General features: G+C 43.5%; 1 protein-coding gene across 3 annotated transcripts in view; it reads left to right on the forward strand.

Moving 5' to 3' along the window:
* Positions 1-18,832, forward strand: part of MTMR14 (myotubularin related protein 14) — a 148,129-nt gene that overhangs the window by 70,653 nt on the left and 58,644 nt on the right. For all 3 annotated transcript variants that reach the window (XR_011557915.1, XM_070738007.1, XM_070738006.1), the window contains one exon: positions 8,553-8,729. Coding sequence is in view for 2 of the 3 variants with exons in the window: in XM_070738007.1 (XP_070594108.1) it covers positions 8,553-8,729 (177 nt within the window). In the remaining variant the exon portion in view is untranslated. The remainder of the gene's footprint in view (positions 1-8,552; positions 8,730-18,832) is intronic.

Genomic DNA, 18,832 nt, shown 5'->3' on the forward strand with positions numbered 1-18,832 from the left:
CACCCTTCGGTTTTCCCCAAGGAGGCTCCTGTTTCATTTGATCCCGAATCTTCCTTCAAGGCTTGGAGGACCTTTGGGACTAAAAATGGTTCTCCTGAACCCTCCCACTTCCCTCCCTCCACGTTAATTTGATAGTCTTGCAATCAGGTCTGTTGCATGCTCAGATGTCCAGGCAGAGGCTCCTCACTGTCCTTGGAGGATGGACGCCAGTGAGGGTAGTCACTGCTGAGCTTGAGGTTCTCACGGCCGTGGTGAAACAGCTTCCCAGTAGTTCTGTGCAGAAATAACTTCTTCAATCTGCAAACATTTGCCCAGGCAAAATATATACAGCACAACTGTACAATGTTCTGTGGTATACCTAGTAGTAGATGCTTGGAACCATCTTTCAGCTGTGGGGAGGGGGGCGTTTGCCCAGGTTCGCCTGGTTCACCAGTTGCGGCCCTATTTGGACCGGGAGTCACTGCTCACAGTCACTCATGCCCTTATCACCTCGAGGTTCGTCTACTGTAACGCTCTCTACATGGGGCTACCTTTGAAAAGTGTTCGGAAACTTCAGATTGTGCAGAATGCAGCTGCGAGAGCAGTCATGGGCTTACCTAGATATGCCCATGTTACACCAACACTCCGCAGTCTGCATTGGTTGCCGATCAATTTTCGGTCACAATTCAAAGTGTTGGTTATGACCTATAAAGCCCTTCATGGACCAGAATATCTCCGAGACCGCATTCTGCTGCACGAATCCCAGCGACCGATTAGGTCCCACAGAGTCGGCCTTCTCCGGGTCCCGTCAACTAAACAATGTCGGTTGGCAGGCCCCAGGGGAAGAGCCTTCTCTGTGGTGGCCCCGAGTCTCTGGAACCAGCTCCCCCCAGAGATTAGAACTGCCCCTACCCTCCTTGCCTTTCGTAAACTCCTCAAAACCCACCTTTGTCGTCAGGCATGGGGGAATTGAGATATCTCCCCCGGGCCTATATAATTTATGTATGGTATGTTGGTAGGTATGTCTGCTTAAAAATGGGGTTTCTTAACTATTTTAAATTTTAAATTGTAAATTATTAGATTTGTCATGAACTGTTTTATTGTGTTGTGAGCCGCCCCGAGTCTACGGAAAGGGGCGGCATACAAACAAACAAACAAACTTCCAGCAGACGTGGTTGGTAAATCCACAGTAACTGAATTTAAACATGCCTGGGATAAACATCTATCCATCCTAACATAAAATACAGGACATAGTATAAGGGCAGACTAGATGGACCATGAGGTCTTTTTCTGCCATCAATCTTCTATGTTTCTAGCTGAAGTATGTATTTTGCCACTTCCGTTTGGGGGTTCTGTTCCCCCACGTTTCTTTGGCTTGAGTTTTGGAGACCTTTAAGAGAAGCCTGCTGGTCCTCTACCATGTGATAGCAGGAGGCTGGGGATTCCAGAATTTTGCTGCAGGCTTTCCCTGTTCCGTTTCATTTTTCTTTCTTCTCCCCAAGCATGTGTACTAATGATATTTTACCGTGCAATTATTCTGAGCTAAATCTGGGCCGCGCTGAGGAGCCAGCGGAAGTCCTCAGGGTAACCGTAAATTCTCAGCTTGCTGTTGTCACAATTTGCCTCTTGAAGCACATGAAGTATGTGTCTGTGGGGGAGAAATGCAAATCTGTTCCTGGCAGGGGCATTCTAGAAAGGGCTGCCCTTGCTATCAGTCTGTCCTGTGTCCTATAGCAGTCTTTCCCAACCTTGGCAACTTGACGATATTGGGACATCAACTCCCAGAATTCCACAGCCAGCATTCTCGAATGCTGACTGGGGAATTCTGGGAGTTGAAGTCCAAATATCTTCAAGTTGCCAAGGTTGGGAAACACTGTCCAATAGATCAGTGATGGCGAACCAATGGCACGGGTGTCACAGATGGCACGTGGAGCCATATCTGCTGGCACACAAGCCGTTGCCCTAGCTCAGCTTCAATATAGAAACATAGAAGACTGACGGCAGAAAAAGACCTCATGATCCATCTAGTCTGCCCTTATACTATTTATTTATCTATTTGATTGATTGATTGATTGATTGATTGATTGATTGATTGATTGGATTTGTATGCCGCCCCTCTCCGCAGACTCAGGGTGGCTAACAACAATAACAATTAGTCAACCAATTCTACTGCATATCAAATTCTACATCACTTTCTAAACAAAAAAAATCTAACCTTTAAACTAAGAAAAAATCCCATGTGGTTAACATTACCAAGATATATAAAGTATAACAAGTAAGGTCAACATGAGGAATCTCTGTAGGTAAATTGACTCATCTGAATACTCGCATGCACCAGAGGTGACTTTGATTGACATGCATCAAAGCCTGCTCACTGTCCAAATGGCAGAAGTCTTTGTATCACTTTGTGCCCAGGTAGAGCAGTCCTGGTGCTGCCTATGATCATACATACACTTTTTTTCTCTTTCTTCTCTTTTTCTCTGGGTCATATAACATATGTAATTTATTTATTTATTTTGTCATGTTTGGGTAGTGTATATTGGAAGTGGTGACCCTATGAGAGCTATAGATCCAACAAAATTGGATTTTATATTTTAATTTTTATATTTTTTCATTTTAATATACATTCAAAGTGACAATGAAGTTATTCTACGTTTCCCCCACCCCAAATCCTCATGAGTACTGCATATCCAATCCAAGGGATGTGTATTTCCTGTATTTTTATCTTAGGATGGATCTATGTTTATCCCAGGCATGTTTAAATTCAGTTACTGTGGATTTACCAACCGCGTCTGCTGGAAGTTTGTTCCAAGGATCTACTACTCTTTCAGTAAAACAATATTTTCTTATGTTGCTTTTGATCTTTCCCCCAACTAACTGTGCATACCGGCCAGATGATTTTCAGCTCACATGGAGGGTTAGGGAGGGCCTCCGGGGGAATGGGGGTGGGCATTGTTGCCCGCTCCAAGGAAGCCTCTAGAGCCTGGGGAGGGCAAAAAACGGGCCTACCGGGCTCACCAGAAGTTGAGAAACGGGCCATTTGGCACCCCTGGGGAAAAAAGGTTCACCATCACTGCTATAGACCAATGAGGGTGATCCATGAGGTGGCAGGAAGAGCGATATCAGAGGGCACGTGAGACATTGCTCTATGTCAGCTCCAGCATGCAAGCGTGTGCTAGCCAGCTAATTTTCGGCCTTGGGGAAGGCCCTTTCGCCCTCTAGAGCAGGGGTGGGCAATTAATTTTGCCATGGGGCTGCATGAGAAATTGGGATGGTTTTTAGAGGGCCAAACTTATATAATTAACTCAGTTCTACCCAATACTGTAAAGACCCAGAGCCTGGCCTGACCTAAACACCCAGACCCACTCTACAGACCCATAGTTCCCTCTAAGCTGAGCAGTGAGCAATCGCTCACTTAAAAATCATAATTAACTCAGAGTTTTCCAAACCTGCCCAGAAGCCGAGAGGGAAAGAGTGAGAGGGAAGGAGAGAGAGAGGAAGAGAGGAAGAGAGAGAAACAGATAGAAAAAAGAGAGGAAGGAAAAGAGAAAGAAAAAGAATGGGAGTAAGGAAGAGAGAAAGAAAATCAAAATCTAGTTTGAAACTAGCTCAACTATTTAAGTGGCATTTTGATATTGATAGAGTTGCCCTATTATGAGCTCACTGTTAAAATACACAGTACAGTATTTTATTTTGAAATTCTCTGAGGCAAACAGGGTGGGTTTTTTGTTTGTTTGTTTGTTTGTTTATTTATTTATTATTTCTGTGCCACCCAGTCCTGAAGGGACTGCCACTCAGACACTATACTTTTCCACCCACCCCCAAAAAAAATTAGAGGGAACACTGTGTAACAGACCCCTAATTGTTTGCTTTATGGCAACACGGGTCACTGACAGGCACTGACAGGTTTTGGAGAACCGATAGCGGAAACTTTGAGTAGTTGGGAGAACCGGCAAATGCCACCTCTGGCTGGCTCCAGAGTGGGGGAGAGAATGGGGATTTTGCAATATTTTTCCCCCAGGAGTGGGAAGGGAATGGCGATTTTGTCCTTCCCCTCATACGTCCACCAAGCCATGCCCACAGAACCGGTAAGTTACGGAAGAATTTTGAATTTCACCCCTGGGTTAGGGATAGAAACATAGAAACATAGAAGTCTGACGGCAGAAAAAGACCCCATGGTCCATCTAGTCTGCCCTTATACTATTTTCTGTATTTTATCTTAGGATGGATATATGTTTATCCCAGGCATGTTTAAATTCAGTTACTGTGGATTTATCTACCACGTCTGCTGGAAGTTTGTTCCAAGGATCTACTACTCTTTCAGTAAAATAATATTTTCTCATGTTGCTTTTGATCTTTCCCCCAACTAACCTCAGATTGTGTCCCCTTGTTCTTGTTATCATGAGGTAAACCTAAGGTTTAAAAATGGATAAAAATCATCATTATTTGTCAACCAAAAGGACATTTTTGAATAGAGTTATTTTTATTTTGTATGTTTCCCCCTTTAAAGTAAAAGCGCTGGAATCAAATTCTTAAAACGAAAATAGAACAAGGGTTGGGGTTGTTGTTTTTTGAGGGTGGAAACTATCCAACTGAGGTAAAGGTCACAGGCCTCAATTAAAAATGAAGCTGTCACTGAATATGAAAGTGGTCACAAAATGAAGCTGTCCAAGCATCTTCTACTCTTTCAGTAAAATAATATTTTCTCACATTAAAAGTAATGTGAGAAAATATTATTCTACTGAAAGAGTAGTAGATGCTTGGAACAAACGTCCAGAAGACGTGGTTGGTAAATCCACAGTAACTGAATTTAAAGATGCCTGGGATAAACATATATCCATCCTAAGATAAAATACAGGAAATAGTATAAGGGCAGACTAGATGGACCATGAGGTCTTTTTCTGCCATCAGTCTTCTATGTTTCTATGTCACTTCACAATGGTTTCAGTACTTGCGCTGTCCATCTCACATTGCATGTGGTCATGAAATTAAGGAGGGGTGGGGAAAATGTCTTAAAGTTGGGCTGCGAAGAGGTGGGAAGAAAAGGAAATGGCCAGGATACAAGTAGACCCATTTTTAAAAGGTCTTTCTCCCTCAGCATCCCTTCTAACCAGAACTCGGATGGCTGCACAAATTCGGAGATGGGCCCTGTTCAGTTTGGAACAGGCTTTTTCCTTTTAATTGCTTGTCATCTCTGGCGGCTTGCTTGAGTGCCGCTAGCTGAGCACTTCATTAAATCTCAGCCTGGTACCCGCCACACTCACAAGGAAGATGGGTGTGGGGAAGAGGGAAAGAGCTTATGGTGGGTGCTGCTGTCATGTGTTAGAGAAAGAATGGCTGAGGGTTTTCCAAGGAAATCCCGGGGATTGTGGAGAGTCCGTATTAACATACACAGCCATGGGTAGTAAAGAAGCCAGACTTCTAATAATTGCTTAGCAAGCATCCGGGAATTGAGGGGTGGGTGGATGGGGAGTGGAGGAAAAAGGAAGGCAAACCAATGTGGATCTTGGTAGGGAGGCTGTGGCAGGTTGAGAACCCTTGAGCACCCAAAGCTGGTTAGGACAGTTCTTCCTTGATTGCAAGTCTAGTTGAATTGTTGATCCCTAAAGGGAGAGAGAGATCCCTGAAGTTGTTTTAGTGATTAGAGCCTCTGGAAGGAAGTTGACCCTGTGGAATGGATAGAGCCCATTTTCAAGTTGGTCTAAGACAGGGCTGTCAAACTTCCAACTTCCCTTCATGGCATTGGACCAGAATATCTCCGGGACCGTCTTCTGCCGCACGAATCTCAGCAACCAGTTAGGTCCCACAGAGTTGGCCTTCTCCGGGTCCCGTCGACTAAACAGTGCCGTTTGGTGGGACCCAGGGGAAGAGCCTTCTCTGTGGCGGCCCCGACCCTCTGGAACCAACTCTCCCCAGATATCAGAGTTTCCCCCACCTCCCTTGCCTTTCGTAAGCTCCTTAAAACCCACCTCGGTCGTCAGGGACCTAATCGGTCGCTGGGATTCGTGCGGCAGAAGGCGGTCCCTGAGATATTCTGGTCCGGTGCCATGAAGGGCTTTATAGGTCATAACCAACATTTTGAATTGTGACCGGAAACTGATCGGCAACCAATGCAGACTGTGGAGTGTTGGTGTGACATGGGCATTTTTGGGAAAGCCCATGATTGCTCTAGCAGCTGCATTCTGCACGATCTGGAGTTTCCGAACACTATATACCACTTTACAGTGCTTTACAGCCCTCTCTAAGTGGTTTACAGAGAGTCAGCATATATTGGCCCCAGCAATCTGGGTCCTCATTTTACCGACCTTGGAAGGATGGAAGGCTGAGTCAACCTTGAGCCTGCTGAGATTTGATCTGCCAAACTGCTGGCAGCCGGTGATCAGCAGAAGTAGCTTGCAGCACTAACCACTGTGCCACCGAGACTCTTTAACTTTAATTTTGTTGCTTCCAGTCTATTACTAAATTTCGGGTGGGTGGGTGGGTTCTTTAACCGATTTCATTTGGAAATAAAGTGATCCCTCATTTTTCACGGGGGATGCGTTCCAAGACCACCCGTGAAAAACGAATTTCCATGCAGTAGAGGAAAGATATTGTTTTATGTATTTAACAAGTACTGTATGTGGACTTTTAAAACCCACCCTTTGCATTAAACAGTCATTCTATAATGTTTCTCAGCTGGAACTACATGCGATATCATACCAGCTTCTTTAATAGAATACAGTAGTAGTGTAGAAGGATTTTATGAATTTTTAATGGATTTAAAATTTTCAATGGATTTAATGGATTTAAGCCCCCTTTGAAAACCCGGGAAGTAGCAAATCTGCAAAAGATGAACCCCAAAGTAGTGAAGGATTACTGTAATTCCAAACTCCGGAGGAATAACACCTTAACTTTATAAGTTAAACCTGCCTCATGCACCCCAGCGACAGGTTATGTCCCATAGAATCGACCTTCTCCAGGTCCCGTCGGCCACATAATGTCATCTGGCGGGGCCTAGGGGAAGAGCCTTCTCTGTGGCGGCCCCAGCTCCCTGGAACGAACTCCCTCCGGAGATACATACCGCTCCCTCCCTCCTGTTCTTTCGTAAAGCCCTGAAGACCTACCTCTGCCGGCGGGCATGGGGCCATGGCAGACCAGATTGTCTCTGGCCGATGTTGTGAATGTTGTCAATGATTGAATTGAATGAATGGGAATGACTGCATATGGGGTTTTTATAATTTTATAAATATAATTTTTAAATAAACATTAGATTTCATTATATATATTGTTTTTCATTATGTTGTAATGAGTCTCTTTGAGAAGGGCGACATAAAAATCTAACAAACAACCAAATAAATAAATAAATAAATAAATAAATAAATAAATAAATAAATATTTATAAAATGTGTAAGGCTTGCCTAGGAACTCCACTGGTGTAAAGGCAGAGTCAGACCCATCTGAGTATAGTAAGACATCTGAGTAAAGATTAGACATCAAATAGTAGAATGCTTGGCTGCATAGCTAGAGGTATAACAAGCAGAAAGAGGGAGATTGTGATCCTGCTGTATAGAGTGCTGGTGAGACCACATTTGGAATACTGTGGTCAGTTCTGGAGACCTCACCTACAAAAAGATATTGACAAAATTGAACGGGTCCAAAGACGGGCTACAAGAATGGTGGAAGGTCTTAAGCATAAAACATATCAGGAAAGACTTCATGAACTCAATCTGTATAGTCTGGAGGACAGAAGGAAAAGGGGGGACATGATCGAAACATTTAAATATGTTAAAGGGTCAAATAAGGTTCAGGAGGGAAGTGTTTTAATAGGAAAGTGAACACAAGAACCTCACAATCTGAGGTTGGTTGGGGGAAAGATCAGAAGCAACGTGAGAAAATATTATTTTACTGAAAGAGTAGTAGATCCTTGGAACAAACTTCCAGCAGACAAGGCTGGTAAATTCACAGTAACTGAATTTAAACATGCCTGGGATAAACATATATCCATCCTAAGATAAAATACAGGAAATAGTATAAGGGCAGACTAGATGGACCATGAGGTCTTTTTCTGATGTCAATCTTCTAACTTTCTATCCTGCTTCCCAGTCACCTTCTTAGGTACTTAAATCTACAGACAATTTCAGGGAAACCAAGTCTAAATTTTTAATTATTTTATATTTATGGCTTTTTTTTTAAAGATAAGACTCCCAGAGTCATTTAATGATTGGATGGGCAGCATACAAATACAATAATTAATAATTAAATATTTTAAAGCGTTAAATAAGGTTCAGGAGGGAAGTGTTTTTAATAGGAACGTGAACACAAGAACAAGGGGACACAATCTGAAGTTAGTTGGGGGAAAGATCAAAAGCAACATGAGAAAATATTATTTTACTGAAAGGGTAGTAGATCCTTGGAACAAACTTCCAGCAGACGAGGTTGGTAAATCCACAGTCACTGAATTTAAACACGCCTGGGATAAACATAGATCCACCCTAGGATGAAATACAGGAAATAGTATAAGGGCAGACTAGATGGACCATGAGGTCGTTTTCTGCTGTCTATGTTTCTAAATAAATAACGTTGTCCCTTCGCAGGAGGAAAAACTGTGCCTCGTCCCCTCAGGCTGTCCTGTGGAACCGGACGCAGCAACCGGAAGACAGGCTTCCCGTCCAGGGCACAGTTGACGCGAGATCCTCCAGCTCCTCTTCTTCCAATCATTCAGAGAACTTCACGAGACTGGGCAGCAGTCCGCTCGAAGTCCCTAAGGCCAGGTGAGAGGCCGTTCATTGCTCTCAGTTGTCGGTTAAGGGAGAGGACGGAGCTCGGGCGTTGCTAGCAAGCACAGGTTTGCAGGGCTCCTCCTGGGAAATCCCTGATCACTATTGGGGGAGAAATAAATCTCTGTGTTTGTGGAAGGGGTCTGGTCAAGTGGACGCATGCAAACCGTTTGCAGAGAGTCTTCTGGAAGCGTCTCAGATAACTTTCTAGAAAAAAGCAGCATGAGCTCTTTTTTGGGTTTTTTTGCCTCCTGCAGTAGGAAAGTATAATTACAGTAGCAATTTAGTGCTTTTCAGCTACACCTGGCTTCTGCCACCTGAGAGGCTTGTTTTTGCTGCCATAAATAGGGACTTGGCTGACACAGGGAAAGTGGAGATAAGGCTCTAAATTGTACACGTTGGCAGCCGGAGTCTGGAGGTTTGGAGAGTGTCGCCGTATCGGAGGAACAAAGAGCCGTAATGAACTGAATGTGGGACAGCTCGAAGGTTCAGCTCGGCTCTTTTCCGGTTCTGGTGATTTCATGTCTGCAATTTATAGGCTGGTGTCCACGGCTTTCTGGTTGATGATATATAGATATGTTGGATTTCTAGAAGGGACCGTTACCTTAAGCAAGGTGCTCAGCCTGCGGGACTGAGACAGGACCTTCCGGAGGTGATGGTTATTAAAGTACAGACAGAGCATGTTCGAATGAACAATTTCTTTTATTAGAAAAGTAGAAAATAAAGTTTGTCTGAAGAGACATAAAATGGCACATCTACATTGTAAATGAAGATGAAGCGTAATGGAGGTTCTCTAAAGCTAGAGACCGCCTTCTTCTCCAAGAAGGAGGATGTGAGCAAACAGGTTACATCACAAAGGAGGAGCTACATTAATAAACAGAGTTAACTATCTAACTACTGGATGTTTCTCAATGTCTTTGGAGGCTGTCAATTCACAGCGTGACAAGATATATGTCACATGGTGGCTTTTTTTTTTTGGCTGAATTTGAAAATTAAGGGACACTAGGATAGATCTATTTCGGCCTTACTTTGGCCTCATCAGCTAGCCATACCCTCCCTGGGACTTGAACCTGCAACCTTTGCCTTGTAAGGCAGAGAATTAACCTCTAGGCTACAGTATCCAATCCTTTCAGCTCTGTGCCAGGGAAGGGTTACACGTCCTAGAGGAAAAAACTAAGCCTGGATGCTTGTATTCTGTTTAATGGATGGAGTGATGGGGGAGTCCACTTGAGAAAAAAGCATGTTTCTAAAGTACAAATAAAATGTTTCTCCATCTTGGCCATTTGAAGATGTGCAGACTTCCAACACTCAGAATTCTGGGAGGTTGGGGAATTTTGGGAGTTGAAGTCAGTTGTGACTCTAGACTCACAAAGAGAGTATGGCTTAATAAGAAGCTGACAGAACATACAAAGATCCTGGTTTATAGACCTTGTGTCCTGGACATTTCACCAACACTCCGCAGCCTGCAGTGGCTGCCGATCAGTTTCCGGTCACAATTCAAAGTGTTGGTTATGACCTATAAAGCCCTACATGGCATCGGACCAGAATATCTCCGAGACCGCCTCCTGCCGCACGAATCCCAGTGGCCGATTAGGTCCCACAGAGTGGGCCTTCTCTGGGTCCTGTCGACCAAACAATGTCAGCTGGCGGGACCCAGGGGAAGATCCTTCTCTGTGGCGGCCCCGCCCCTCTGGAATCAACTCCCTCCAGAGACTTGAATAGACCCCACCCTCCTCGCCTTCCATAAAATGCTCAAGACCCACTTTTGTCACCAGGCGTGGGGATAATTGCCATCTTTCCCCCTTTTTATTTTATTTTTGGCCTTACTGCATGATAGATTAGGTTGAATGTGTGTGACTGCATAGCTAGGGGTTTTATTATGTTATTAATGTCTTTTAAATGGATCTAATTTTTTATTGTTAGATTTGTAATGTATTGTATTATTGCTATGCTGTGAGCCGCCCCGAGTCTTCGGAGAGGGGCGGCATACAGATCTAATAAACTATAACTATAACTATATATTGCAACGAATGTTTACGCGTGGCAGGAGAGAAAGTTGAATATCTTCCATATGTGTTGTCTCCAAAATATCCCTGGCATCACCTGGCATGACAAAGTTGCAAATAGCGCAGTCTTGGAATGTACTGGAATTTCTAGTATGTACACACTATTGAAACAGCAACGTGTTCGCTGGCTTGGTCATGTTGTGAGAATGGATGATGGGCGGATTCAGGAATGGACATTAACATCTGGGAAACCTTGGCCTCTGATCGTTCAGCTTGGAGGCTAAAGATGTATGTTTGTATGTATTGGATTTCTTTGCCTCCCTTCTCGAGGCAACTCAGGGCGGCATACAACATTGAATATAACAATATATACAAAATCTAATGACTATAAAATATGAAAATTTACTAAAACATTTTAAAAGGCGCCATGTACACTCACACACATTCATCCAATCCAATCATATCTCGTTTCGGCCGGAGACAGCCTCATCACTCACGGCCCCCAGGCTCCATGTAGCATGGCCTTCTCCATTTCAAGGAGGCACTTGGTCAGCAGGCCGAGGCAAAGAGGCAGTCCTGGAACCAGTGAAATCCGGGGGGCTGGACAACGGACAGAATGGCTGGGCAAAGAACAGAGCCTCAGTGGCACAGTGTTTAGAGTGCAGTACTGCAGGCTACTTCTGCTGATTACCAGCTGCCAGCAGTTTGGCAGATCAAATCTCACCACTGGCTCAAGGTTGACTCAGCCTTCCATCCTTCCCAGGTAGGTAAAATGAGGATCCAAATTGTTGGGGGAATAGGCTGATTCTGTAAACTTCTTAGAGAGGGCTGTAAAGCACTGTGAAGCGGTATATGGCATCGGACCAGAATACAGTGATCCCCCGCGTTTCGCGATCCCGATCATTGCGAAAGGCTAAATCGCGATTTTTCAACCCGGAAGTCAAAACACCATCTGCGCATGCGCACCCTTTTTTCTATGGCCACGCATGCGTAGATGGCGCCGGGCAGATCAGCTGCTGGGCGGCTTCCCTGGGTCTTCCCCCTCTTGCTGGCGGGAGGGCGAGCGGCGGGCATCAGCGAGGAGTTTCCCCACCGCCCACGCAAACTCCTCGCTGCTGCCGCTGCTGCCGCGCCCGCCGCTTGTCTTGTCCGCCCGCCGCTTGTCCGCCGCCTGCCTGCCCGCGCGCCCGCCCTTCGCCTGCCCACGCTGTTCGCTCGCGCCGCTTCCCAGCTGAGTCCTGAAGCGAACTTCCGCGTTTGGCTTCAGGACTCAGCTGGGAAGCGGCGCGAGCGAACGGCGTGGGCGGGCGAAGGGCGGGCGAGCAGCAGCGAGGAGTTTGCGTGGGCGGTGGGGAAACCCCAGCGCCGCTTCCCAGCTGAGTCCCGAAGCCAAACGCGGAAGTTCGCCTTTGCCTTCTGGCTTCAGGACTCAGCTGGGAAGCAGCGCGAGCGAACGGCGTGGGCGGGCGAAGGGCGGGCGGGCGAGCGGCGGGCATGCAGGCAGGCAGGCGGCGGACAAGCGGCGGGCGGACAAGACAAGCGGCGGGCACGGCAGCAGCGAGGAGTTTGCGTGGGCGGCGGGGAAACCCCAATCTTCGGCTCCTCGCTGCTGCGGCGGAAGTAAAAACACCATCTGCGCATGCGCAGATGGTGTTTTTACTTCCGCACCACTACTTCACGAAAAACCGATCATTGCGAGGGGTCCTGGAACGGAACCCTCGCGATAATCGGGGGACCACTGTATATCCGGGACCGCCTTCTGCCGCACAAATCCCAGCGACCAATTAGGTCCCACAGAGTTGGCCTTCTCCGGGTCCCGTCAACTAAACAATGTCGTTTGGGGAAAAGTCTTCTCTTTGGCGGCCTCGACTCTCTGGAACCAGCTCCCCCTGGAGATTAGAACTGCCCCCACCCTCCTTGCCTTTCGTAAACTCCTTAAAACCCACCTTTGCCGCCAGGCATGGAGGAATTGAGATATCTCCCCCGGGCCTATACAATTTATGTATGGTTTGTTTGTATGTATGTCTGCTTAATAATGGGGTTTTTAAAATGTTTTTAAATTATTAGATTTGTCATGAATTGTTTTATTGTGTTGTGAGCCGCCCCGAGTCTACGGAGAGGGGCGGCATACAAATCTAATAAATAAATAAATACATAAAATATAAGTCTAAATGCTATTGCTATTGCTATCTGCCCGCAGTGTGGAAGGGTTTGCCATTCTTGGAATGGCCTTTTCAGCCACACTAAACACTGTTTTAGGAACTTTTTCCAGAGCACGATACCATAGCCTTTCAAGACGGAAGGTTGCCAATGATGATGCCAATGGTGATGAAATCAGTTGTGAAAAAGGAGGGAGAAAAAAAAATCCTGGCTGGATTTGATCCCATCTCCCACCAGAAGAAGTCTCTTCTGTTCCATGGGCAGAGTGGCAGACTAGGCATGGCTGTCTGCTTCTGAAGGCTGGAGTGATGTTTAATTGAAGCCAAAGAAACATATTGGCAATTAAGCTGGCAGGCATATGCATTCCAGCACTCCAATTGCCCGAAGCCGTGAATGAGTGAAATTAAAAGTACTGCCCTGTTGGGAGTTGTCTGGTTTCCTACAGTAATTGCAGAAAGACTGCTGGGCCGCTCCTGTTCAACTGCGGTGAAAAGAAATACTTTAAAAAAAAATAAAACATGCCATAATATTTACAGACTAGAATTGTTTGTTAGTTCTATTCTTTTGATATCACTGTTTTTATACCTTTAAAGCTGGTTTTTTTTTTGCCCTTCTTCTGATATGCTTTTGCGATAACTTTAAAATGAATAATGATAGGATAAAACGTTTTGTTTTATATTAAGAAATATAACTACTTTAGGTAAGTGTGAAAATATAAATATGGTAATCCGCAAGTTTGAATATCATATTGTAAATTTATAAAACAAAATAAGGAAGGAAAGAGCAAATATCTCGCCAATTGTTATTTTATTTTATTTTTGTAATTCTAAAATTCCTTTTATTTTTCGTCTGTTATGTATTTTCTTTTCCTTTTTTTTCTCTTTCTTTGAATGTGTTTATATCTGGTTTTGATTATAGTTTTTGTATGGTGCATTTAAAAATAAAATATTAAAAAAATATAAAAATATAAAAAAATAGAGGTAGTCCTCAACTTATCACCGTAATCGAGCCTGCCACTTACAGTTGTGTTTTGACAGTCATAAAGCAGGTTGCTCATGTGACCATAGTTCCCTCTAAGCTGAGCAGTGAGCAATCGCTCACTTAAAAATCATCATCAACTCAGAGTTTTCCAAACCTGCCCAGAAGCCGAGAGGGAACGAGTGAGAGGGAAGGAGAGAGAGAGGAAGAGAGGAAGAGAGAGAAACAGATAGAAAAAAGAGAGGAAGGAAAAGAGAAAGAAAAAGAATGGGAGTAAGGAAGAGAGAAAGAAAATCAAAATCTAGTTTGAAACTAGCTCAACTATTTAAGTGGCATTTTGATATTGATAGAGTTGCCCTATTATGAGTTCACTGTTATAGACACACAGTACAGTATTTTATTTTGAAATTCTCTGAGGCAAAACAGGGTGGGGTTTTTATTTGTTTGTTTGTTTATTTATTTATTTATTATTCCTGTGCCGCCCAGTCCCGAAGGGACTGCCGCTCAGACACTATACTTTTCCGCCCACCCACCCACCCCAAAAAATTAGAGGGAACACTGCATGTGACTCGTCCAATTTTATGATCTTTTGGTGGCGTTTGTTTTAAACAAACCCATTGTAAATGCTGGTTTGGGGCAAAAAATGTAATAATTCACAGTCGTTTGACTACAGGATGCTGCAAACAACCATAAATGTGGACTGGTTGCCAAGAATTTGACATGCAATCATGTGATACAATCAGGTTGTCATAACTTCAGAAATAATTCATAAGTATCTTTTGGGGGGTGTTAGAATGTCATATCTTCAAATGGTCAATAATGACCAGTCGTAATTCTACCACCTGTAACAATTTGTCTGCTACCCTACCTTACCAGTGTGTCCCATGGTAGAAAGATAAAATGAGGCATATGTATCCACACAGGTAATTAATTTGTGTCTTGGTGGCGTGAATAATTTTTGTACCGTAAGGAGCTGTCCATGGTATTTTCTCACCTACTGCATTGAGATGCTCTTGGTGGACTCATTTTGTTTTAAGTAAGCTCTAAAGTGATCTTGCACCTCGTGGCCAATCTGGATGTGTGTTGTGTGTGTGTTTTAAATTTTATGTGTTGTTCGCAATGCTCTACAAATCACTTGACTCTAAAGCCAGCTTAAATTTTATGCTAGTAATATTCTTCCACCAGCAAAGATGATGCTCAGGAGGAGGATTTGCAATCAGCAGAATTAATGCTGCTTAAGACTCACACAAGTGGTTAGCAAATTGTTCATGCTGCATCTGGAAGCATTTTATTTTTTTCTCAAAAAGAAAGAAGAAGGGAAAAGTAAGAAAATCACTGGCACTTTTGTGGCAATTTTGAGAATACAGGTAGTATGATTAGTATGATTGTGGTGTGAGTGAGTAGGGCTGTATGATTTTAAATTTGGGGTTTATAGATTGTTTTAAATATTGGACTGGTTTTTGTATTTTTTTTATATGTTGTGAGCTGCCCTGAGTCCTCGGAGAAGGGCAGCATATAAATAAATAATAATAAAAAGTCCTTGACCTACGACAGACAGTTTAATGAGTTTTGCCTTAGCTCCGTTTTACAATATTTTTTTGCCGCAGTTGTTGTTCAGTGACTCACTGCAGTTGTTAAGTTAATAAAGCAGTCGTAAAGGGGATCTGGCTTCCCCATTGGCTTTGCTTGTCAGACGATCACAAAAGGATGCCGCAACTGGTCATAAATGTGAAGCGGTTGAATTTTGATCATGGGACCTTTGGGGATGTTGCCACAGTCATAACTGTGAAAAATGGTCGTAAGTCACTTTTTCCAGCACCGTTGTAACTTCAAGCAGGCCACTAAATGAACTGTTGTAAGACGAGGACTGTCTTGTACTGCTCCAGAAGTTTGGAATAGACTGTTGGGTTAAGTGCTGCTTTCTTCTGTAGAACTTCACAGTGTTGTACTTTATGCTTTTCTATATTTGTCTGTTCTTTAAATGAATTCATTCCAATCTGAAAGAAACTGCAACTTTAGCTGGAAAAAATTACAGCTCTTGTCCTTTCATAAGTGACTTTTTCCAGCACCGTTGTAACTTCAAGCAGTCACTAAATGAATTGTTGTAATCCGAGGACTATGTTAGCTCATTTTCGGGTTTTCCATTCTGGCTTTAAAATTATTTTCATCACCATTGTAACTGTGAACGGTGGCTAAGTGAAAACTTACCAGGAAAGACTTTATGAACTCAATCTGTATAGTCTGGAGGACAGAAGGGAAAGGGGAGACATGATCGAAACATTTAAATATATTAAAGGATCAAATAAAGTTCAGGAGGGAAGTGTTTTTAATAGGAAAGTGAACACAAGGACAAGGGGGCACAATCTGAAGTTAGTTGGGGGAAAGATCAGAAGCAGCATGAGAAAATATTATTTTACTGAAAGAGTAATAGATGCTTGGAACAAACTTCCAGCAGACGTGGTTGGTAAATCCACAGTCACTGAATTTAAACATGCCTGGGATAAACATACATCCACCCTAGGATAAAATACAAGAAATAGTATAAGGCCAGACTAGATGGACCATGAGGTCTTTTTCTGCCGTCAATCTCCTATGTTTCTATGTTTCTTCTTACGCATCTCAATCCCTGCTGTACCTGGAATTTTTAAGCTTCTGGCCACTGGTTGCACATTCTTCTTCCTGTGTTTACCTGCAGCCATTCCGAAGATACCCACTGTTTTGATATATCGCATTTCTACCTTGCTGAAGGATTCCCTCTGATTTTGTCTCTAGTTCAGCCTTATGAGTTAGGCTGGGCTGAGGGAGCTTGAGTGACTTATTATGGCACCCAGTTAAGATCTGCAAATCAATGTGCATTTGAATCTGGGTCTCTCTGAAGACAGCATTTTAAATCAAACTACCTGTCAAGTTGGGTTCATCAGTTGGAACGTTGGCTCTGCCGCTAGACTGGCTAAAAGTTTAGAGCATCTGACAGCTGCCATAACCTGGGGGCACGTCTGTTATATCTCTGAGATAAGCCAATGGTCACAATTCAAAGTGTTAGTTATGACCTATAAAGCCCTTCATGGCATCGGAGCAGAATACCTCCGGGACCGCCTTCTGCCGCACGAATCCCAGCGACCGGTTAGGTCCCACAGAGTCGGCCTTCTCCGGGTCCCATCGACTAAGCAATGTCGTTTGGCGGGACCCAGGAGAAGAGCCTTCTCTGTGGCGGCCCTGACCCTCTGGAACCAGCTCCCCCCAGATATCAGAGTTGCCCCCACCCTCCTTGCCTTTCGCAAGCTCCTTAAAACCCACCTCTGTCGTCAGGCATGGGGGAATTGAAATTTCACTTCCCCCTAGGCTTATAGAATTTATATATGGTATGCTTGTATGTATGAGTGGTTCTTTAAATTGGGGTTTTAAAGATTATTTTTAATATTAGATTTGTTTTACATTGTCTTTTCATTGTTGTTAGCCGCGCCGAGTCTTCGGAGAGGGGCGGCATACAAATCTAATAAATAAATAAATAAATAAATAAAAATAAATCTTCTTTTGGGGGGTGCAAGACTCTTGCATCTGAGCCCATTGCAAGCTATTGCAACTATGCTCTGATTCAGGTAATACATGCTGTAACATGTCAGGGGTTTGCTTGAAAATTTCTACTGACTTGCCCCAAGTGGTGTTTGATTGCAGGTTGTATTTTTAGGGTCTCTGCAAAGATCCGTCTGCCATAACAGTCCCTGTTAATAGAGTAATTATTAGCTCTCTGCTGTTTCTAGTTAAATATTTGCACATAGGGAGCCCTTAGCATGTCTGCTGATTACCATACTGCTGCTTACATGGGCAGGCAGATACTGACAACTATCGGTTTTAGGCACCAGGCACTGATGTAGAATTTAACCATTAATAATACACTAAAATCCAAATTGTGACAGGCATTCAAAGCTCCCAAGACAGGCTGAATCCTGCTGCATGTATAAAACTAATGGAGATGAACGGAGGCAACGAGCGGGAGGAAAGGAAACATTCTCCTTCAAATATGTTCACACCATTTATTTCAGCTTTTCTGGTTTGACAGAAAAGGTAGCAAGCACCCGTAGCCCCAATGCTGAAATTCTGGTGTTATTTCTCTCCACAATGTCAGAAATGTAATTGTGGAAGGGAAGGTTTGCCTATTTGCTGATAACTCTAAAAGTGTGCAATAGGGTTGATATTCCTGGAGGCGTCTGTAATATGGTAAATGATTTAGCTTTACTAGATAAATGGTCAAAGCAATGGAAACTGCAGTTTAATGTTTCCAAATGTAAAATAATGCACTTGGGGAAAAGGAATCCTCAATCTGAGTATTGTATTGGCAGTTCTGTGTTAGCAAAAACTTCAGAAGAGAAGGATTTAGGGTAGTGATTTCTGACAGTCTCAAAATGGGTGAGCAGTGTGGTCGGGCAATAGGAAAAGCAAGTAGGATGCTTGACTGCATAGCTAGAGGTATAACAAGCAGGAAGAGGGAGATTGTGATCCCGCTATATAGAGCGCTGGTGAGACCACATTTGGAATACTGTCTTCAGTTCTGGAGACTTCATCTACAAAAAGATATTGACAAAATTGAACAGGTCCAAAGACGGGCTACAAGAATGGTGGACGGTCTTAAGCATAAAACGTATCAGAAAAGACTTAATGAACTCAATCTGTATAGTCTGGAGGACAGAAGGAAAAGGGGGGACATGATCGAAACATTTAAATATGTTAAAGGGTTAAATAAGGTTCAGGAGGGAAGTGTTTTTAATAGGAAAGTGAACACAAGAACAAGGGGACACAATCTGAAGTTAGTTGGGGGAAAGATAATAATAATAATAATAATAATAATAATAATAATAATAATAATAATAATAATAATAGCTTCAATGCAGGGTTAGACAGAGTCTTCGGAGAGGGGCGGCATACAAATCTAATAAATAATAATAATAATAATAA

This window comes from Erythrolamprus reginae, chromosome 2 (genome assembly GCF_031021105.1).
Source record: "Erythrolamprus reginae isolate rEryReg1 chromosome 2, rEryReg1.hap1, whole genome shotgun sequence".
Lineage (NCBI taxonomy): Eukaryota > Metazoa > Chordata > Lepidosauria > Squamata > Dipsadidae > Erythrolamprus > Erythrolamprus reginae.